Source organism: Gopherus evgoodei, chromosome 11 (assembly GCF_007399415.2).
Source record: "Gopherus evgoodei ecotype Sinaloan lineage chromosome 11, rGopEvg1_v1.p, whole genome shotgun sequence".
In the NCBI taxonomy this organism is placed as follows: Eukaryota; Metazoa; Chordata; order Testudines; family Testudinidae; genus Gopherus; species Gopherus evgoodei.
In genome coordinates, this window is record NC_044332.1 from 15718577 (window position 1) to 15742429 (window position 23853).

Genomic DNA, 23853 nt, shown 5'->3' on the forward strand with positions numbered 1-23853 from the left:
TGTACAAAAGTGACTCTTGCTAGTAAAGTATGCATGGCAGAGAAGCCTCTGGGGCTGCTCTAAATTGTCTTGTTGGGCCCGAGACACGCCCCTAGCAGGGCCAGGAATTTAAAAGGGATAAAGGTGGCTTAAACGGCCATTGTCTCCCTTTGGTTCAGCTGCAGCACTCAGCAGGTGCATCTGAGACGGGGGCCAGCATTTAATGACGAATATAAAGGAAGCTGTGTGGAGGGGGAGAGTGGGGGCTTCTCAACATCAGCAGACTCATTTCAGAAAGAAGGGGCTGGGGAGAACTGGAATCTGCTTTAGTTCTCTTACATTCTCCTGGAATACCTGGTGTCTCAGACGATCTCCAGAGAGCCCTCGGTGTCCTTCTCCGCAGCCATAAGCACAGCCCAGGGATTTCACTATTTTGATCAGCATCGTCAGTGCCAGCCTGTGGGTGCTTATGGGAGTACTTTCATCCTAAGAGCCGCAGAGGGGAAACAACACCACGTGACACTGAGGTCAGGTAACTGGCATACCTTTAACATTTGCTCAGAACATACTGCTGCACATTCTTGATTGCAAACAGTCCAATATTAGTCTGAAGAGTTAAGTAACTCTTGAAAAACCTACTGACTTATCTATTCTAGCTCAGGGCCTAATCCTTCAAAAACTTGCTATCAGGTGCAATTCTGACTACAATGAGCACTGATGTCAATTCAGGTACTCCTAGTATCAGCTATCTGCCAGGCAGCAAGGGTCAGATTGTGCTACCTGGACTGATACTGAGTACTACTTTACTGAAAGTAGTCCCATTGAAATCCATGGGACCACTCATAAAGGACTACCGACATGAGTAAGTGGGGCAGGACCAAGTCCTAAGGAACTCAGGGATCAGAACCCTTTGCATCAAGTCAAGTAACAAAATGAAGTCTGTGTTGTCATCTAGTGGATAAGGCCTGGGATGTGGAGTCATGAGATCTGGGTTCTATTCCTAGCTCTGCCATGGATCTGCTGTATGACTCTGTCTTGTCTCATTAGATTGTAGTCTCCTTAGGTTACTGTCCATCTCTTGATATTTGTTTGCACAGTGCCTTGAATGTGGGAGCATCTATGTGCTACTGTAAAATAAATAATAAAAAGTAGAAAAAATCAGCAATAATTTTTCCTGTTTTAAAACAGCAGTTGTGCAGTATGTAAAACAGCACCTATTCAGGGCATCAGGAATACTTGTTTTATATAAAAAATGCAGCCACGCTAGGCCAATTAGGGCTGCTTAGCAGAGTTGCTTTGCTTGAGTAGGCACAGCAAAGGGCGCTGAATTCTCCATGGTGATGCATGCACTGGGTTTGAAGTGGGTACTACAGTGACACAAATGAATATGTCTGAGTGGTGCTTAAAGAAAAGAAAACCTAGCAGTTTCCCAAAAACAGAGAGGAAAAAAGAAATGATAATTACTCACCCACATATACATACAAATACACACACACACACACACACTTGACATAACTAATGTCACATGCATGTGTTCTCTATATTACATTGTACCCAAACATACCTTTTCTTGATTTTTATCATTCTTTTCATAAGGTCCTCCACCTCCTCCGCCGCCACCTCCATCAGCTCCGCCACCTCCTCCTCCACCACTTCCTCCCCCTCCCCCTTCTTCGCCTCCTCCATCTCCAGTTCCACTGACTGGGGGGGCCCCGAATCCACAGGCTGGGCCGCCCGAAGTAGCCCCCTTGAGCTGGAAGGATCCCTCACTCGGTCTCTTTTCTGCTGATTCATTTTCCTTGTTCTCGCTCTTCCTTCTGACTTTCTCCACGCACGGCACCACGCCAAGCTGCAGCAGGCACTCGACGATGTTCAACGCGACATCACAGATCCGGGAGCTGATGTCATGGTTCAGGACCAAGTAAACGGCCTTCAGAACCACCTAGAGAAAGAGGAAACAACGTGTTTTGGTCAGACTTGTTTTCTGTATTATCATCATTTCATATTTGTATTACCATGGCGCATAGGAGCCTTAGTCATGGACAGCTTACAATCTAAATGTAAGTCAAGAGACAAGAGGTTGATACTGACACACAATTGGGGAGCACAAGGAAACAATGAGACAATATTGGTCATATGGTAGGCAGTGGTTTCAGCACACCAACGGCCTAACCGTCATCAAGTTTTTGGTAGGCATCCCAGCAAAAGGGAGTTTTGAAGGAGATTAATGCATTTGTTTTGCGGGTGTTTATGAAGAGTTCCTCCCAAATGCAATAGGCAGCATGGGAAAAAGCAGGAATTTAACAAGTGGTTGATGGAGGATGGTGTTACAGGCCAACTGGAGGCTGAAATCAACAAACACCTCGATGGTGAATGAGAAAGGATAGAGAGGGTAGGAATAGGCTATGAAGGGCCTTGAAAGTGAAGACAAGCAGCTTTATGTTCAATGTGATAGAGGAGGAGGAGCCAGTGGAGGGATGCAAAGAGAGGGGAGACACGGTCAAAGCAATGGGCTTGGAAAACAATATTTGCAGAAGGATTCTGAATGGATATGAGCAGGGCAAGATTGCATTTACCAAGGGCTGAGAGATGGACATTGCAGTCACTGAAATGCCGGACTCTGACAGCCTGGACAAGAATTTCAGCTGTGTGATGGAAAGTAAAGGCCATATCACAGAGATGTCATTCAGAAAGAATTCACGAGGTTTAGATATGCCTGGATGTGAAGACCCTCAGAGAGATCTGAGTCAAAGATGACACCCAGGTTATGGGCATGAGCAACAGGCAGGATGTTGGGGTTGTTCACAGTGGTTGAGAAGGCAGAGGGGGAAGTTCTTGTGGGGGTGGAAAGATTAAAAGCTCAGTTTTAGCCATGTTGTGCTTGAGCTAATGCCTAGACATCCACAAGGCCACATCTGTGAGACAGGCTGAAATTTTAGTTTGGGCAGAAGGAGAGGAGGTCTGGAGTGGAAAGGTAGATCTGTGAGTCATCAGCATAGAGAAGGCAGTTGAATTTGTGTTTGCAAATGAGATTGCCCAGAGGCAAGATATGGAGGTAGAAGAGAAGGGGACCCAGGACAGAGCCCTGTGGAACCTCCCCAGAAAGCTGGTGGGGAGGATGAGGAGGATCGTCCTAAGGACATGCTGAAGGAGCAATTAGAGAGGAGGGAATGAAAACCAGGAGAGGTCAGTCACAGAGGCCAAAGGAGGACAACATTCCAAGAAACAGTGAATATTTTAAATGCAAGGGTTTGATTCTAAATATCTTCTTCTCCCTTGGATAATGTGAGAGTTTGGATTCACTAACTCATTCCACAGAAGAAGAAGGTAATGATCTGCCAGAGCCAGGATGGTGGTGAGCTTTACTGAAATTTTGACATGGATGAATTTCTCTCCCTTCAAGGGAGTCTACCTCCCTCATGAAGATCTTATTTGCTGGTCCAATGTCAGAAACCTCTGTGTTAGCACTAGGAAATGACTCATGGTCTGCTGGGTAGGGCACAGGAATGCAGGTCAGGAGACTTGGGTTCTAATCCTGTTCTACCACTGACTTCCTGTGTAAACCTGGGCAAGTCACTTCCCCTCCCAACTGACAGGGACCATCTCTTACTATGTGTTTGTATCACTGAGTATGTTAGGATCTGCAAGGCAGATGCCTATGTGCTTGACTACTTCTGTTAATTTTAATTCTTACTAAATCCTGCTAAATGTGAAGGATTCATTTCAGCAAGTACACTGAAATGATCTCTCTTTTCATTAGAGCCAACTGCAAGGATCTGTAAGGCAGATGCAGTGAGAGGAGAGATGGTTACTTGAGGAATTCTCTGCTTCCGAACAATTGACAAGCCTTTTAGCATGCCAGAGGAAGGATCATAAATGAGAAGAAAGAGAAGGAAACATTCTGTTATAATTTTTTTGCTTTTCTAGTTTTCAGTCAGAACTTTATGGGTGTATTCTCCCTTGGTGCACATGTATTACTCTCGTTAAGAAAAACAGAAGTTGCATTACCTGAAAGACTACACCCTTGAGTATTTTTCAAATGTACCCTACTGGTCTTGAAAGACCTTTCTGCAGTGCCTGAATGGATAAGTATATAAAGAGACTATGGAAAAAAACCCTCAGGTTAGCTCAATGGCACAGCCGCATTGACAGAAGACGGCTGAGGCTTTTCTTGTTCCTTTGCCAATTACCGAAAGATCCAGCATGCCGTTCTTGTGGACAAAGTTGTTGGTGCCATCAATGTGATCCGTGTCCTCCAGGCAGCTGTAATTGATGCAGGAGTCAGTCAAACTCCGTGGGAGATTGGCGCAGGCCAGCGGCTCATGGGGCATCTCTGGAATGGGCACCTGGTTGCACAGCTTCCGCATGTGCTCACTGAAGAAGTCCGCGTAGCCCACGTTGAATGAGGCCAGTGTGGTGTTGAAGGTGGCCACAGTGATGGTAGAAATCTGGGATCGCACTGTAAGACAGAAAACAGGTATCTTGGCTTTTCCGTTTTAGTGACAAAATTACCCATTCAGGCTTGCTGATTACTGTAATTAGTGCCACAGGCAGGGCTGATGCTACCATTTAGGCGACCTAGGCAATGGCCTAAGGGGCCAGAATTTTTAGGGGGTGCTATTTTGCCGGGGGGGGCGGCACACGGGTCCGGTGGACCTACCGCAGTCATGCCGGCAGACAGTCTGCTGCTGGAAAGGCTCCAGTCGAGCTGCCGCAGACATTTTGGTGGACGGTGCGCTGGTGTAAAGGCTCCATTGGACTTACCGCAGTCATGCCTGCGGCAGGTCCACCGGAGCCTTTAGACCAGCGGACCGTCCGCCGGCATGACTGTGGTAGGTCCACCGGACCAGCGGGGGGCGGCGAAATGGCCGTTCGCTTAGGGAGTCAGAAACCCTGGCGCCACTCCTGGCCACAGGCAATAGTGTAATTTGTTTTTTTATTTCTAAATATGTCAGCACATAAGTATCTTAGGGATCAATTAGAAACGTGAGCATCACAGCTCTCCAGCTCTCCAACTTTTAGTAAGCCATTCAGATACGGAGCTGACCTAGTGCATGGCAAAACGCTCCCAGAATGAATGCAGCTCAGACATGAGGAATCTGCAGAGCAGCCTGGAGAGGAGAGCTTTGACTGAGATGTGTAAGCACCAGAGATGAGGGAGACATGCCTACACTGGATTTGAAATGACACAAATCCAGCCTTTCTGAGGCTATTCAGAATTGTTCAGAGAGTGACTTCGGAGAATGAATCCCAAATGCTCACTTCACGCCATCCAAATACATCTTCCTCTACTAGCTGTGGGGCCTGGTAGCTCATTCATCGATAGATAGTGCCCTATTCAGCATGGGGGTGTAAGGTAAAAGACGGTGCTTCTGTGCAGGGAGCAGCAGGCAGGCGCAACACCACAAGCACTAAGAAGCATAAGAGCCTCTCAAAGGAGACAGGGGGAGCGAGGCTCTGCCCTCTCAACCCACCCCCGCAGTAGCCAGCAGAGCTGGATCCAATAACTGCATACTTCATCTTTCCAAAGGGTGCAGCAGCAGCTGTGCTCCCAGCCTGGTCCTGGAGGCACTTCAATCCGCTCCCCAAGAAGGGCTATGGCTCCAAGCTACTAGCTAGCCTGCCATGTTTAAAACTAATACCAAACCATTTTGTGCCAGGCCTCCAGTTGGAATCTGGGGGCTCAAATGAACTAAATGAAGAAAAGAATTCCACTGGGTCTACCCTAGAGGCTTAGTGGGTACTGCAGGGCCCCCTCCGGTTCAGTGGCATATCAAGCCATTAGGAGGCTCAGCATATGGTGCCTTCAGGATGTTGGTGACAACCTACTCTACACCTAGCTCTGTTTCTCTCCTTGCTAAAAATCTTCAAAGCTCACTAGTACCTTGGACTGTGGCTGCACCAAAATAAAAATATTATCTAATCAAGTCAGAACAAATAAAACACAGAGCTTCAGTAACTGGACAAATTTCTACGCAGAGGTGGACAATGCACCACCAATATTAGTGACAGTGGATTGCCACTGAGTTAATTATCTGTATGGGAACAGAGCCCCTTTCCTTTCCAGGATTAATGGATTTTATATTTTACGTTTTATAGGAAGAAGATGTTCAAATGCCAATGGAAGAGGAAGGATGACCCAGTAGTTAGGGCATTAGCCTAGAATTTGGGCAACCTGGATTCATTTTTCAGTGCTGCTACTGACTTCCTGTGTGACCTTGGACAAGTCACATAGCCTCTCTTTGCTCAAGTCTTCATCAATAAAGATAACAGCACTTTCTGCCTCACAGAGGTGTTCTGTGGATAAAAATGGAGAGGTTCTCAGATATTGCAGTGATGGGGGCCATCTGAGTACAGCAGAACCTCAGCGTTAAAAACACCTCAGGAATGGAGGTTGTTCATAACTCAGAACAAAACAGTATGGTTGTTCTTTCAAAGGTTTACAACTGAACATTGACTTAATACAGCTTTGAAACTTTACTATGCAGAAGAAAATACTGCTCTCCCTTTATTTTTTTTAGTTGTTGACATTTAACACAGTACTGTACTGTATTTACTTTTTTTGTTTTTGTCTCTGCTGCTCCCCGATTGCGTATTTCCAGTTCTAAATTAGGTGTTTGGGTGACTGGCCAGTTCATAACTCTGGGGTTCTACTGTACCAATGACCGATGGAAGGCTTAAATGTTTTCTGCATCTAGCTAAAAGGGAGGCAGCAGCTGTCTATGCCTGATTCCTGCCCTCCCCACCCTAAGGCAGGAAAGCTTCTCATTAGTAAGAGTGCCAGCCAGTTAAGACTGAGGTGCCTTGTATAATTTTAGCAGCCCTGCTATAAGGAAATGCTCTTGTTCTATTGGTAGCTAGTTCTGTTATTGTAAGAGTAGGGGATCTTAGCTCTGATGGGGTGGCCATATGCTGATAGGAGCAATTACAATCTTCCTATCTTTATGGTTTTTGCCATTTTAAATGGATACAGCCCTTTTATCAACTTTCCAGAACTGCCAACCCCAAGTGCTCAAAAATCATCAGTCAAGTCCAAAAACAATCATGAGATTATTGTTAAAAAACCTTCATGATTTTTAAGCCAAATTCTGCATTCTTTTTCCTTGCCTTCTATTTCTTGGGCCTTTAGAGTTTCACTTGCTTCATTCTTTTCAAGCCTTTCCCTGAAATCATGTGGGTTAGAAATGAACTTTTTAAAAATAAGGTGAAAGCTGAGATTTTCATGCAATCTTTTGATTCCAGCAGCTGGGTCTTTCAGAAAGCCACCAAATATTGCAAGACACACAATGAAACCACAAGAGTTAGTAAGATTGACTTCCTGCCCTAAACTTCTGTGCAGTGTTCCTGTACACTGTTAAAAAGGTGCTGTGTCCCACCCTAGAAGTGGAGGCATGTCCTTTGTAAGAGATTATATTAATAATCCTAAACAGGACAAAAAGAAGAAACAATGAGATATACAGAAAAAACCAGAAAGGGAAAGAGGGGATTAATCAGATATTAATAAATTTAAAAAATAAAACTATCTCAGCCTCCTGATGTTCACAATCCAATGCGGTATTTGCTCATCACTATATTTGACATACCTTCTTTGACCGTATTCTCTGCGTGGCTGTTTGAATGGTCAGGCAAGTCAGTGACCAGGGTGTGATGAGAGTGAGAATGTCTAGCACTCAGGCTCTCCATCTCCGTAGCGGTGTCAGAGCTCCCCCGTCTGGTGAACTTCCCTACGATGAACACACAAAATAGAAATTTAGTTTGCAAGTCTAAGGAACGTGTGAGGGTTAGAAGTTGAGGTGTGGGAATGGGGATCATTGAGATTAGCAGAAGTCCAGATCTCACTTGAGCCAAAGTGGAAAATCCTTATTTAGGCTTTGTCTACTCTCGCACTTTAATCGGTCAAGGATGTGAACCCTGCCTCTCCGCAGCCCCCGATCGACATAAGTTTCCCTGACAAAAGTACTGGTGTGGACAGCGCTATGTCAACAGGAGACGCTCTCCTGCTGACAAAGCTAGTGCTGCTCATTGGGGGTGGTTTAATTATGCTGATGATGGGAAAGCTCTCTCCTGTGGTGGTACAGCTGTGAAGCTGTAAGGTCCATAGCGTAGACATAGCCTGAGTGTACATCAAGCAAAACTCTCACTAATGCCAGGAGTAAGGTGGGAAAGGAGAGGGTCAGTCTCCTGGGACTGACTGGAAATATGTTTTGCCCAAGTCCTATTTAATTATTAGAAACAAACTGATCTAAACATAGTCATGCAAGATCAGTCGTCAGTACAACCATGAGATTCACCTTAGAAGCTAGCAGAAAGACTACGCCATTTCTACAACAGCTGTGGCAATCCACACATCAGGGCAAAGGATATAACCAGCCATCAAGAGGAAGGGCTGTTTTCCAGTGCCAGAGTGATAATAAAAAGCCTTCATTTCCACTCTGCTATTCTTGGAACATTTTGGAGCAGAACAATTAATCAGAATACAGGGTTGCAATATTAATCCTTTCCCATCAGTCACCTAGTATGGCAGTTTGCCATCCTCCTCTCTCAATGCTGCGCCGGTCCTCTCCAATTCCAGAAAAGCTGCCAAAGGAGAATGTGCTGCGAGTGGGTGACACATCCAAATGATCCTCATGGAGCAGAAAGGGCACCCCCATCCTTCGCTGCCGTTTTTTTCCAGTGTGGTGGAAAGGAATAGAACCCTTGCGCTCACGCTCTCGATCCTCTTTGCGACTCTTAAACTGCAGAAAGAACAGGAGGAGGGTTAGAGCCAGGCAGAGGCTACAGGGATTTCGCTACAGTTAGAGGGGAAGGACACAAACAGATGAAGGACAAGCATGCAGAGCCCAATTCTACATTCCCCCACTCTAGCCCTTTGTTCATGATAGGTATCTACACTTCAGCACCACCCACATTTAAGACCGCACCAGTGCACCACATGTTGGGAGGGCAGGACTGGCACATGCTAAGGGATGGCAGCATCCAGGTGGCTTTTTCTTTCCTGCTTTGACAGTTCGGGCGGCGGCAGTCCAATCGGTTTTTTTGTTTGTTTTTTTCCTGCTTCAGCAGTTCGGGCGCGGCAGTCTAGCAGCCTTTTTTTTTTTTTTTTGCTTGGGGCAGCAAAAAAGCTAGAGCCGGCCCTGTGGGAGGGCAACCACATTTTGCTATGGGAAATGCTACAGTGGTGACTTATTTCCCTTGACATCTGTCTCAACCCATCTCTCCAGTTTTATAATGTCAAAGATTTCATTATTACTGTTGTTGGACCTTTTTTTTTCTTTTTCTTTTCCCATTTCTCTCCATTTTTTTTTTGCACTGGATCCCCTTGTTTGATTAATCTGTTTAATTTTTTATATTATGAATCTTAATTTGTTTGTATAACCTTCAACACCATGGCAAGGGCCTTCCTGGGAGAGTGCTTTACAGATTTAGACTCAGATCCAGCACAGATCTATTGAAACTGATGGAGCTCCTCTGATTAATGTAATTTGAGGATCTGGTTGCAAACTACCACCACTTAGGGAAAACTCCCATTGATTTCAATAATGCTTGATTTGAGTACAGATTACAGCACGGGACCCATAGAGTAAATATTAATACATACATGTATCTACTATACATGGATACATAACATGTCTATCAGAAAAAAAAACAAACGTGCGCCTCAGGTTCAACCTAAATATAGACTCAGTGTAAGCTTTTAACAGTTGTATACATGGTATGCGTTTTGGCATTGGATTGTAGGTAAAGCAAAAACACATTACTGTGCTACTCACCTTCTTAAAAATGTTCATTCCCAGGTCTGTGGAGAGATCTGGCACGGCTAGCCTGCGCAGGTTGGTGAGTGACACCTTAGCAAAGGCCTCAGTGCTTAGTGATTTTTCCTCCTCATTGCACTTCATTGTGAGATCCTTCACTCCCCAAAAGAAGAAAAACATGCACAAATAGAAATAGCAAGTAAGCAACTAAATCAGGGGTGGCAACCTGAGCCTGAGAAGGAGCCAGGGGCAGCTCTAGGCATTTTGCAGCCCCAAGCATGGCAGGCAGACTGCCTTCAGCAGCTTGCCTGCGGAGGATCCTGTGCAGGACCAGTGGACCCTCCTGTGCAGGACCAGTGGACCCTCAGCAGGCAAGCCGCCAAAGGCAGCCTTCCTGCCACCCTCACGGCGACCAGCAGAGAGCCCCCCGTGGCTTGCCACCCCAAGCACGCGCTTGGCGTGCTGGTGCCTGGAGCCGCCCCTGGAAGGAGCCAGAATTTACCAATGTACATTGCCAAAGAGCCACAGTAATACATCAGCAGCCCCCCCATCAGCTCCCCCCCACTCCTAGCACCTCCCACCCACCAGCAACTCTGCCAATCAGCGCCTTCCCCTCCCTCCCCACACCTCCCAATCAGCTGTTGTGTGGCATGCAGGAGGCTCTGGGGGACAGGGGGAGGAGTGAGGGCATGGTAGGCTCAGGGGAGGGGGCGGGAAGGGGTAGAGTGGGAGCAGGACCTATGGCAGAGCCAGGGATTGAGCAGTGAGCACCTTCCAGCACATTGGAAAGTTGACACATGTAGCTCCAGCCCTGGAGTTGGTGCCTATACAAGGAGCCGTATATTAACTTCTGAAGAGCCACATGTGGCTCCAGAGCCACAGGTTGGCCACCCCTGAACTAAATCATCTACTTCAATCCCATCCAAGGACAGCTCCAAAGGAGAAGAATCTCAGGGCATGGCTACACTGGAGAGTTGCAGCGCTGGTGAGGGGGTTACAGCGCTGCAACTCACTCTGTGTCCACACTTGCAAAGCACGGCCAGCGCTGCAACTCCCTGGTTGCAGCGCTGGCTGTACACCTGGTCTGCCTGGGGTGTAGCGATTCCAGCACTAGTGATGCAGTGCTGGTCATCAAGTGTGAACACCAAAAGCGCTTTTATTGGCCTCCAGGGTATTAGGAGGTATCCCAGCATACCTTTTCAGCCACTCTGCTCATCGTTTCACACTCCACTGCCCTGGGCTCAGGTGACTCGCCCTTTAAATGCCCCAGGAATTTTAAAAATCCCCTTCCTGTTTGCTCAGCCAGGTGTGGAGTGCAATCAATCAGTTACCATGCCTCCATGCCCCAAACGAGCCCCAGCATGGAACACTTCCGAACTGCAGGACCTCATCAGTGTTTGGGGTGAGGAAGCTGTGCAATCACAGCTGCGCTCCAGCCATAGAAATTATGATACCTATGGGCAGATATCAAAGTCCTTGCCGCTAAGGGGCCATGAACGGGACGCGTTGCAGTGCAGGGTAAAAGTAAAGGAGCTGCGCAGTGCCTATTGCAAAGCCCGTGAGGGAAACCGCTGCTCAGGAGCTGCCCCCATGACCTGCCGTTTTTACAAGGAGCTGGATGCCATACTTGGGTGTGACCCCACTGCCAATCCGAGGAGCATGATGGAGAGTTCAGAGCAGGGAGAAGTGGGGGAGGGTGTAGAGGAAGCCGAGAGTGAGGCTACTGGGGTGGAGGGAGACACCCTGGAGTCCCAGGAGGCATGCAGCCAGGAGCTCTTCTCAAGCCAGGAGGAGGCTAGCCAGTCGCAGCAGCTGGAACTTGTTGGTGAAGAAGAAGCAGAGGAGCGTGTTTCCGGTAAGCAGATTTTATTTTTAGGATGGAAATGTTTTGGGAGAGGAGGGTGGGGGTTATGGCTGCCTGCATGCATGCCTAAATGTGGAATAGCCCATTGATTTGGTCTATCACGTCTCTGTAATCGGCCTCGATAATCTCTTCAAAAGTTGCAGCCAGAGCGTGGGCAATGTGCTTGCGCAAGTTTATAGGGAGAGCCACCGTGGTCCTTGTCCCGGTCAGGTTAACTCGTCCGCACCACTGTGCCGCGAGGGGTGGGGGGACCATGCTGCACACAGGCAAGCTGCATAGGGTCCAGGGCAGAATCCACATTGCTGTAGAAGACCCTCCCTCTCTTCCCAGGTAACACGCAGCAGTGATATATCTGGCAGTAGAAAATCCTGTTGAAAATGTAGGGATAGTGTTCAGTGCAGGTCCCCAAGTAGCTGCTCTCTGCTTTCCCCAATGCACAGAAACCCCAGTGAGCCCTCAGGCAGTTCCCCTTCCCAGAGGAGTAACTGCTGTGGCAACTGGGGGGGGGTGTTCAGTGCAGGCCCCCAAGTAGCTGCTCTCTGCTTTCCCCAGTGCAGGTCCCCAAGTAGCTGCTCTCTGCTTTCCCCAATGCACAGAAACCCCAGTGAGCCCTCAGGCAGTTCTCCTTCCCAGAGGAGTAACTGCTGTGGCAATTGGGGGGGTGATGTTCAGTGCAGGTCCTCAAGTAGCTGCTCTCTGCTTTCCCCAGTGCAGGTCCCCAAGTAGCTGCTCTCTGCTTTCCCCAATGCACAGAAACCCCAGTGAGCCCTCAGGCAGTTCCCCTTCCCAGAGGAGTAACTGCTGTGGCAATTGGGGGGGTGATGTTCAGTGCAGGTCCTCAAGTAGCTGCTCTCTGCTTTCCCCAGTGCAGGTCCCCAAGTAGCTGCTCTCTGCTTTCCCCAGTGCAGGTCCCCAAGTAGCTGCTCTCTGCTTTCCCCAATGCACAGAAACCCCAGGTAGCCCTCAGGCAGTTCCCCTTCCCAGAGGAGTAACTGCTGTGGCAATTGGGGGGGTGGTGTTCAGTGCAGGTCCCCAAGTAGCTGCTCTCTGCTTTCCCCAATGCACAGAAACCCTAGTGAGCCCTCAGGCAGCTCCCCTTCCCAGGTGAAGTCACGGCAGAAACACTCACCCCATTGCTCGCCATGCCTTCGCTGCCGTGGCCTCTCTGTGCTATGTTTGGTATGTGTAAATGATGCTACAAATAGTCTACAAACTCCTTCACTGTGATAATAAACAATGTAGCCTCTGTATTAAATGTTTCTATTTCTGTTATTTTAAGTGTCCTTGAATATTCCAGCCCTATCACCACCTGCGCGAAGACTACAGAACTTGAGGAAAAATCCTAGAAAATCAAAAGAAGATTTGATCAAAGCAGTTATGTATCAGTACGCCAGACACAGTAAGAGGCTGCAGGACTGGAGAGAGAAAATGCATGAGTGGAGGCAAACACGAAGCAGGAGAAAGGAATTGGCTACCAAGAAAAGCACAAAGCAGCTGATAAGCCTCTTGGCTCACCAAACGGACTGTATGCAGTCTCTCGTAGCCTTGCAGGCAGATCAGTACCGTGGTAACCTCCCGCTCTCTCCCTTGTTCCCCAGTGTTTGCACAAAACACCTTTCTCCAGCAGCCTGGTTCTTACCACCACCAGCTGCCCCCAACACCTGTACGTTCACCTACCAGCTCTTAGAACTACAACCCTTACCCTATGCACTCAACCCCCATCACGATGCAGCATATTAATCCTGAAGTGCAGCAGGCATTGAACAGCAATCCAAGCAGGACATATTCAAACCTCTGAATGTACAGTCCACCACCCTACCCCCCTGCCCTTTTATGTACTGTATTTTGAATAAATGATTTATTGGCTTTTAAAACATTTTTTATTATTGCAGAAAGTGAGAAATACAGTACCCCAAGGGAAAAACGGGCACAGCAAAGGCACCAAACATTACTGTTGGTTTTCAGCCTCAAATTGCTCCCTTAAGGCATCCCTAATCCTTGAAGCCCTTTGCTGGGCCTCTCTAGTAGCCCTGCTCTCTGGCTGTGCAAATTCAGCCTCTAGACGTCGAACCTCGGAGGTCCATTCCTCACTGAATGTTTCACCCTTCCCTTCACAAATATTATGGAGGGTACAGCACGCGGATATAACAGCGGAGATGCTGCTTTCCCCCAAATCTAGCTTCCCGTAGAGACACCTCCAGCGACCCTTTAAACGGCCAAAAGCTCACTCCACAGTCATTCTGCACCGGCTCAGCCTGTAGTTGAACCGGTCCTTGTTCCTGTCAAGTTTCCCTGTATACGGTTTCATGAGCTATGGCATTAAGGGGTAAGCGGGGTCTCCAAGAATCACAATGGGCATTTCGACGTCCCCTACTGTGATCCTGCGGTCTGGGAAAAAAGTCCCTGCCAGCAGCTTCCTGAACAGGGCACTGTTCCGAAAGATGCGTGCATCATGCACCTTTCCAGGCCATCCTGAGTAAATGTCAGTGAAACGCCCACGGTGATCCACAAGCGCTTGGAGAACCACAGAGAAATACCCCTTGCGATTAATGTACTCGGATGCCAGGTGGGGTGGTGCCAGAACAGGAACATGCGTCCCATCTATTGCCCCTCCACAGTTAGGGAAACCCATTTGTGCAAAGCCATCCACAATGTCCTGCACGTTCCCCAGAGTCACGGTTCTTCTTAGCAGGGTGCGATTAATGGCTGTGCAAACTTGCATCAACACTATTCCAACAGTCGACTTTCCCACTCCAAACTGGTTCGCCACCGATCGGTAGCTGTCTGGAGTTGCCAGCTTCCAGATTGCAATAGCCACCCGCTTCTCCACTGGCAGGGCAGCTCTCAATCTCGTGTCCCCGTGCCGCAGGGTAGGGGTGAGCTCAGCACACAGTCCCATGAAAGTGGCTTTTCTCATCCGAAAGTTCTGCAGCCACTTCTCGTCATCCCAGGCTTGCAGGACGATGTGATCCCATCACTCAGTGCTCGTTTCCCGAGCCCAAAGGCAGCGTTTCACGGTGCTGAGCACGTCCGTTACTGCCACAAGCAATTTAGTGTCTTGTGCATCAGGCGAATCAATATCATCGTCTGACTCCTCACTGTCACTTTGGAGCTGAAGGAATAGCTCCACTGCCAAACGTGATGTGCTGGCAACATTCATCAGCAGCAAGGTCCTCAGCAGCTCGGGCTCCATTTGTAACAGAATTCGCTCTGCAGACTCACAATGGCGCCAAACTGCTTGGAATGTGTAGCAAAGCACCACGGGGTGTTGGAACAGGAAGCGGAAAGACCCGCACCCTTCCGTCCCCTTCCCACAACCCACAGCGTCAAAATGGGAGGAGGTGCTCTGTGGGATAGCTGCCCACAATGCACCACTCCCAACAGCGCTGCAAATGCTGCAAATGTGGCCACACTGCAGCGCTGGTAGCTGTCAGTGTGGCCACACTGCAGCGCTGGCTCTACACAGCTGTATGAACACAGCTGTAACTGCCAGCACTGCACAAATGTAAGTGTAGCCATACCCTTAATTCCATCAGAAAAAACTCCACTCTCACATTTTAGGGTTAAATATATTTAGATATTCAGAGATGGATTATTAGTTCAAATAGTTTATCATTTAAAATGAAAACATTTTGCCACCACAGAAAACATCAATGGCAGGAAGCAGTGCACTGGACTGGGAGTCAGGAGACATGCAGTCTACTCCTAGCTAGGACACTAGCATAGTGTATGAGCTTGGGCAGGTTGTTTCATCAGTATACAGCTGTGGATAATTATAATTATCTTCTCTTATAAAGTGCTTTGAAATCTATGACTAAAAAACGCTGTATAAGAAGCGAGTGTTAATTTCATGAAATATACCAATAACATCCAAAATACATTAATGCAAGGGTTCTCAAACTGGGGGACAGGACACTTTCAGCGGGTCATAAGGTTATTATATGGGGGGTAATTATATGGGCCTCTACCCCAAACCCCACTTTGCATCTAACATTTATAATGGTGTCAAATATATAAAAAAGTGTTTTTAATTTATAAGAGGGGGTCGCACTCAGAAGCTTTCTATGTGAAAGGAGTCACCAGTACAAAAGTTTGAGAACCACGGCATTAATGTTTCCAAGTTAGTATGTCGATTGTGATGAGCAGCATTGTCACCATCCTCTCCTTCTAAATAACGTTAAGAATTACTTGGTTTGTACAAATACATACATTTTTATCATTTTATTAAATGTTTTTTGTAGGCTCAGGCTTCTTTAAATGAATAAAAAACAAATCTGATGTTTGCCATGAGCATCCTTAATTCCAGCAATGGTGCTCTGGGATATCTTTACTTGCATATCTTTACTTACTGCTACCCCCTTTATTTTTTTAAAAGCCTCAGGCCTCAAAACGTCCTAGGCATCCACTTATCTCTAGGTATCCAAACCCCTTGGTGGACTGGAAACTCAGCAGGTTTCTCCCTTGAGCCTGAGCTGCTATAGCTATATGATGGTAAAGAAGGAGGTGCAGGAGGTGGCATCCTTCAAGGGAAACATAAAGCCTGGTCCTGTCCACTTGCGGTCAATAAAGATTGTTTGGCACTTGTCACAGGAGCAGGGCTGTTAGCTCCTGTGACATAATCAAAGCCCATGCGGGTAATTCCATTCTGCCTGCCTATATATCACCCTATTGTTTCAACTGGAGAGGCTACTCTTTTCGTTCCCCCACCAGAACGAGTGTGTAATGCTGCTGTATGATGTTAAAAGAAATCCTGCTGGTCACTCCAGAGGTGGCTGCACTTCAGTCAGGGGTGAAGTGATTTCTATACAGGAACAGGTTCAGGTCCTGGCTACTTTAGGCCCAGTCCTACACACACATAAGCATGTGTGTAACTTTACTCATGTGATTGATCCCACTGAATTCAGTGGAACTACTCACATTAGTAGAGTCACGCGTGTGTTTAAGTGTTTGCAGGACTGGGCCCTTGAGATCCTTTTCTCTTCATACTGTTTTCCACCTTTAAAGATCCCTGTAACCCCTGCAGTTTTATGCCCAGAGTAGGGCATTCTCACTTGCCAGCCTTCCACTGAGTAACTCACTCCCCACACCCCCATGTGATAAAAACCAGGGTACTTTGTAGCAGGGCTTTGCAGCGAAGCCTGGAGCTGGAGCACAGAGCAGCTCCGGAGCAGTGGAGCTGCAAGTTTTTGCCTGGAGCTGGAGCGGAGCCGGAGCACAGCTCCAAAGCCTTGCTCTGTAGAGCTCATGTGTTAATGCAGGTTCGAGGGAGTCGCCTAAGGAGAGAGCTCTTTTTCAGGGAGAGAGTACTACTGACATTTGGCCAAATTGGACACGTGGAGTTTTGCATGTGCTCTTAAAACCATCTGCAAAATTGACTGCAGACTACAAGTGGCACATGACAGATCCAATAAAAAGGTAATCAGGGCTTGGTTCTGGTGCTGGGCACTCAACTCCTATTAACATCAGTAACAGCTCAGGGCAATCAGCAGTTCCCAGGATCAGGCTCTTGAATTACAAAGTGCTTGGGGATCCTTGTGGATGGAAGGCACTACACAAATTTAACTCAGGGTTATCATCACTGTGCGTTAGTGATGAAATCACTGTATTATTTGTATTGCGGTAGCAAAAAGGACCCATCAAAAATCAGGTCCCTACTGTGCTAGGCACTGTACAAACACACAGTCATGGCCGCTGCGCTGAAGAGCTCACAAACACCTATTCAAACAAACCACTCTATGTGAATTGAGTTACACAGTCAGCTTTACTATATAGTATGGGATATGGCCTATTTTAAGAAATTAGTCTAATGTTCTGGTTGAAGACTAGTTACAAATGTGGTTACCATCATAGCAGATCATTCGATCAAGATGTGGCTAATAAGAAAACCAATAAAATTGTTTAGAGGCTGTTCCTATATATCTTTTCTCCTATTGTCCTGCATCGGCCAGGTATTAAGCTACCAATTCATTAGTATTTCTATCAGCTTCTGAGTATTACACTTGAAACTCTTGGGTTTAAATTACCATTACATCTGGTCATTGCAGTTTTGCTGTTTTTAGGTTTAAGTTTTTGCTCTTAGCTCCTGTAGCGTTATTGCAAAGCTGTACAGTTTTGAAAGCCCTCAAGGTTTTCATTTCCTAATTCCATCCCTATGCTAGATTCACTGCATACAGGTGCACTGCAGATTTTTCCTTACATTGAAATACATGTTGATTACACCACCTACTAGAGTAGGGAGAAGGTATTTGTTTTATTCATACGCCTTCATTCATTTGGCATTCTGCTTTGCAACAGGGAACAGGGTATGTCATTCACTGCTTGCTACATGGAATATTAAATATATCCTTCAGTTCGCTGAAGTCTGAACTGAGATTCTCTCTCTAGATAAACAACAACATAACCATTTGATCAGAACTAGTTTGCTGTGATATGCACCAGAATTATATTTTAAATAGTATTTCACACGCAAATGGTCTGTGTGACAGATATGCTAAGACTTAGGAAGGTGGAAGAGGTTACATGGCAACTCCACATCTTTTCTATACAATCTGCACTTCATCACTAAACCTACTTATTTGTCTGTTCCTGAGCTGATTTCTGTGCAGTTCTTTCTTTTGCCATGTCTAACATCAGTTAATGATAACAAAAAGGCCAGATGATAGAGAAGAAGAACAACGTACCATAAAACCCAGTGCTCTCACTTTAAAAGTGTGGGTCTCCCCTATATTGCAGCAAGAAGCCCTAATGAGAGGCCATGAACTCAGAACCAATTTAGGGGAGACATTGTGAATTTGCACTGTCTGAGCACGGATGCCCAACACTTTATTCTGAAATCCTGATTTTCTATTGGAAAAGAATAACTTGAGTTAAGTAAAAGCAGAGGAAGAATGTAACTTGATAGGGCTCCCGCTATAAACGTAAGAAATATACTTGCTGGCCTGCTTTTTCAGCTTAGCACCATGACTCACTCACTAGTTAATGATTTCTTAGCCCACAGACCCTTCCTGAGAGAGAAAGAAATGTCAAGTAGGCAGAAAAACAGAGAAGAACATAACTTCTTCCATCTCTGTGCTTCAAAAGCCTAAACCCATCACTACTGCCTCAATTACTAACATACTCATGCATAATATGTTTACTTGGGGAATATTAATCAGCCACTAGATGTCGCTATGTGCTGTATAGTAGTGGTTTTCAACCTCCAGTCCGCAGACCCTGGGGGTCCGCAGACTATGTCTAAGATTTCCAAAGGGTCTGCACCTCCATTTGAAATGTTTTAGGGGTCCACAAATGAAAAAAAGGTTGAAAACCACTGCTGTATAGAGCTCCAGATAGGGCGTGGTCCCTGGTGAATAAGGGAGACAAAGCTGAAACTTCAGCTGTGTGGAAGTTGTAGCTGCTTTGTTTATTAAACACTTTCATTTTAAGAGGGACTCCGATTCCATGTAGCATGACAAAATGTATGAAACTCTGATGAGAAAGTCACCTTTAGCAATCTAGTCTAATCTTGAAAAAAAACTGCTGTTCTGGATGGAACCCTCACATCAATGACCAAAAGACACTCCCTCCGACATACTCCCACCCCTAAAAAACAACCAACCAGCAAAGTAAAATACATTTACATTTAACTGTGAATAACCATATGGATTTAACAAAGATGGTAATAAAGAACAACAGAGTAAAGGGCTCTCCTGAAGGAGAAAAAGTACTTAAAAACCAGGTAGGACCTGAGAATGTGAAGCTGGGAGAGGTGTATCTTGCTACATTGCCAGGGGATCTCCCGTCACGTACAGAAATACTGATTCCAGACCTCCAGTGTGATGTCTAGCTGATGCAAATAACACATCCATCCACACTGCTGCTGTGCTGAGAACCTTTGAACAACAACTTTATTATTGCACTAGCATTCGGAAAATTACAAGCACAATAGCAAGTGGTTATTTTAAGCAGCTACAAGGGGGGCAGTGTAAATATGAAAGCACAGCACTACAGAAACAGTAACAGGTCCCAATCTATTATGATGTTTGATGGACACTCTGAAAAGTCTGTACGTTGCTGTGCTCCAACTGCACTGTGTGCTGTTTGCTGCAATGTTTTAAAGAAGGTGGTCTTGTGTCTTGAGTCTTGTTTTTTGTTTCAAGGAGAGTACTGTACTGAGACTGTGATATGTATTCTTTTGGTTTCTCTTGGGATAACAATATGGTATATAGTATCAGAGGGGTAGCCGTGTTAGTCTGGATTTGTATGGTATATAGTTAAATCAGGCCTGAACGCTGAATTCCAGTGCAATAAGACTGTCTATGCAATCCACATATGGACATTTCCGAAGTTACAAGTTACTTCCCCACAGTTCATGACATAATTAAAATCAAAAGTGCTTAATCACTACTAATCCTGCCATGACTGTAAAGAGTTACCAAGCTTACTTTTAAATGATGGTCTCTTACCTGAGTTTTGTGGGTGTTCACCAGAGAGGGTGCTGCTGCTACCATGGAACTGCTGCGGGGCCTGGGCAGGTGCATGGTCTCCGGCTCAGGTGGTTTCTCTGGCTTCTCCTCCAGCATATGTCTCAGTCTTTGTAGATAATACATCAGAGACCACTGTGTACCCTCCTCAGACCAGTGTGTCTGCAGCAGGCAGCGCAGTACTGCTACATCAAAATAGGTGGCATAGCGAGACTTTTGGCAAGGTGGGATCACCAATGATACCCTGTTCCAAATAATAAAAGGAGAAGCATTAGAAATCAGCTAGGGCTAATACTTCCCCTGGAGGTGCAGAGCTCTGCCTAAAGGTTCCTTCCAGAAAGACACTTATGGCAGGTCTATGCTGCAATAAAAAACCCATGGAACAGAGTCTCAGAGCCCAGGTCAGCTGACTTGGGCTCACAGGACTAAAAATTGCAGGGCAGATGTTCAGGCTCAGGCTGGAGCATCCCACACTTGCCAGGTTACAGGGCCCAGGCTCCAGCCCAAGCCCAAATGTCAACACTTCAGTTGAATTTTATAGTCCCACAGCCCGAGCCCTGCCAGACTGAGTCAGCTGACCCACGAAAGCTGTGGCCCTTTTATTGCTGTGTAGACCTACCCTGGATGTTTGCTTTTTCATCATCCACTCTAGGGCACCACTTAATTAGTCTTCCTCTTGTAGACGGAAACTATTGCTGTGCTACCCTCTAGTTTGGTGAACAGAAGTCACCCCAGAGACCAACACTAATGATGCTCCATTAATGGCCACTAAGAAATGGTTATAGACTGAGAAAGTGACAGAAGTTGTCACTCTCCACAGAGACTCAATTGCACTAACAACAACTGACAGGCTTAAAATCCACCAGCTCATTAAAGACAGATTCTTAAGGCCTCTTCCACTCTCCTCACATCTGCAGAACTCAAAGCTACTTTCCAGTTACCAGGATGCTTAAGTAACTGATTCTGTTTGGGCTGACAGAGAAGTTTGAATCCAGGGATAAAGCATTGGTTCAGGAAAGCATCCTTGCTCAAGAAAGCACTTAAGCATGTGCTTAACTTTAAGTCCCCAGTGAGACTCAAGCACATGTTTAGTTAAGCATGTGCTTAGATGTCTTCTTGAATAGAGATTTGTTCCTAAATCAGGGCCTAAAAGCACAGGTCTCTACCACTTGTGATCAATGACTAAATCCTCGAGCAGGAATCAGTAGCAGACTCAAACCCCTGCTGGTCAGGCTCTAGTGGGAGGACATGTAAAATGTGAAGGAGCAGGTTACACAGTCAGGTGTTACTAAAAGAAATGGCACCGTGCTGGGGATACCCAGTAAAATAATCACTTAAACTAATTGAAATGGATCTGGTGGCTCCCATGTGAGTAAGTGCTACTGCTATATAAGATGACCTTTCTTTTTGCCCCTGGGTACTAGAAAATATAGTATTTCACCTTCCCCTACAAGTTTCCTGGCTGCTTTTGGTGGTGTCACTTCCTGAAGGTTCTTTTGATATAGTTTTTAGTGTGAAACATCCTTGGCATTTTTGTTTCCAGACTTGAATGTACTGGACAGAGAGAAAAGAATGAACTATTGAGTCTCAAAGGACAAGCCCTGGTTCTTCCACTAAGTTGCTGTTATCCATGAATTCTCACTCACACACATGCAAGGTTCTTTTTTCAGTAAAACCATCAGAAAGTATTAAATTATATTGTTGTTATCTTCTCAACATCTAGCCTAATATTGAGCAGCCACAATTCACTGACTTCAGTGGGACTGTGCTAGTGCTTAAAGTTACATACACACTTCAGTGCTTTGCTGGATTATAGCCTAATTGGATATGACACGTGACAGAGTTAGGTTGCTGGTGTGTTGGTCAGCCTATCAGGCTGACCAATATTGTCTCATTGTTTCCTTGTACTCCCTATGCAGTCTGTCTGTATCCATCCGTTGTCTCTTGTCTTATAGCAGAGTTTGTCTAAATTAACAGTTAGTTCACTGCAAGATGGGGTGTGAATCTATCCCACAGTAGCCTGCTGCAGGCTAGCTGCCCATGAAGGCTCTGCTGATGCGTATTAACAGTTTGTTAATGCACTTTGATCTAGTCCAGGACTAGAACTATTAATGTGCATCAGCAGGATCCACAGAGACGGTCTGTCTGTGGCAGGCTAGTGCTGGATAGATTCAAAGCCAACCTTGCTGCAAACTAAATATTCATGTAGACAAGCCCTTAGATTGTAAGCTGTTTGGGACAGGCAGTGTCTTTTTGTTCTGTTTGTACAGCACCTAGCACAACAGGGTCCTAGTCCATGACTAGGGTGCCAAGGCTCTATCATAATACAAATAATAATAAAAATAATATAAGCCAATTTGAGCATTCAACTGCAGGTTTTTGGATATCTAGTTAAGTAGGGTTGGGCAAAAGGTTTGCAATGCTGACGCCTCCTACAATCAGGGTAGGTTGGCAGTTTCTTTCTGGGACACATTTACAGATGGGGTGGCTGGGAAGGATTCATCTCAGAGAAATGTGTTCATTCAGAACTCAAAATGTCCAAGCAAATCTGCAAGAGATGGTTTGCTGCCAGCCTCTGTCAATGGAGGACACCATAGACTTCCTCTAGGCCTTTTTTCAAGGCACTGACTTTTGAAAACTAGACCTTAAGTATTGGCATATATTGCTATATTCAGTCTACAGTTCAAATGTTTCCACTAATGCAGCAAAGAATCCTGTGGCACCTTATAGACTAACAGACGTTTTGGAGCATGAGCTTTCATGGGTGAATACCCACTTCCTCAGATGCATGTAATGGAAATATCCAGGGGCAGGTATATATATGTGTGCTAGCAAGCAAGCTAGAGATACCGAGGTCAGTTCAATCAGGGAGGATGAGGCCCTGTTCTAGCAGTTGAGGTGTGAAAACCAAGAGAGGAGAAACTGGTTCTGTAATTGGCAAGCCATTCACAGTCTTTGTTCAATCCTGAGCTGATGGTGTCAAATTTGCAGATGAACTGGAGCTCAGCAGTTTCTCTTTGAAGTCTGGTCCTGAAGTTTTTTTGCTGCAGGATGGCCACCTTAAGGTCTGCTATAGTGTGGCCAGGGAGGTTGAAGTGCTCTCCTACAGGTTTTTGTATATTGCCATTCCTAATGTCTGATTTGTGTCCATTTATCCTTTTCCGTAGAGACTGTCCAGTTTGGCCGATGTACATAGCAGAGGGGCATTGCTGGCATATGATGGCAAGAAAGTGGACCTCCCGTGTAGATTGGTCCAGGCTGAGGTTGATGGTGGGGTGGAAGCTGTTGCCAGAGTCTCCTTCCCATGGGTCCAGATGATGAAGATGTCATCAATGTAGCGTAGATAGAGAAGGGGTGTGAGTGGACGAGAGCTGAGGAAGCGTTGTTCCAGGTCGGCCATGAAGATATTGGCATATTGTGGGGCCATGCGGGTGCCCATAGCAGTGCCACTGATCTGGAGATATATATTGTCATCAAATTTGAAATAGTTGTGTGTAAGTATAAAGGCACAGAGCTCAGCAGCCAGTTGTGCTGTGGCATCATCAGGGATAGTGTTCCTGACAGCTTGTATTCCATCTGTGTGTGGGATGTTTGTGTAGAGAGCCTCTACATCCATGGTGGCTAGGATGGTGTTTTCTGGGAGGTCACCAATGCATTGTAGTTTCCTCAGGAAATCAGTGGTGTCGCGGAGATAGCTGGGAGTGCTGGTGGCATAGGGTCTGAGTAGAGAGTCCATATATCCAGACAGTCCTTCAGTGAGAGTGCCAATGCCCGAGATGATGGGGCGTCCAGGATT

The 23853-nt window shown here is 46.2% G+C and overlaps 1 protein-coding gene across 6 annotated transcripts in view; it reads right to left on the minus strand.

Moving 5' to 3' along the window:
* The window catches only part of UNC80 (unc-80 homolog, NALCN channel complex subunit), a 197667-nt gene that overhangs the window by 145296 nt on the left and 28518 nt on the right, over positions 1–23853 (minus strand). For 5 of the 6 annotated variants that reach the window (XM_030580473.1, XM_030580471.1, XM_030580474.1 and 2 more), the window contains exons 8-14: positions 20040–20301; positions 9750–9884; positions 8492–8714; positions 7563–7703; positions 4170–4438; positions 1544–1921; positions 319–465 (exon numbers count right to left, since the gene is read on the minus strand). In XM_030580473.1, coding sequence (XP_030436333.1) covers positions 319–465; positions 1544–1921; positions 4170–4438; positions 7563–7703; positions 8492–8714; positions 9750–9884; positions 20040–20301 — 1555 coding nt within the window. The remainder of the gene's footprint in view (positions 1–318; positions 466–1543; positions 1922–4169; positions 4439–7562; positions 7704–8491; positions 8715–9749; positions 9885–20039; positions 20302–23853) is intronic. The other variant, XM_030580475.1, reaches the window with a different exon arrangement.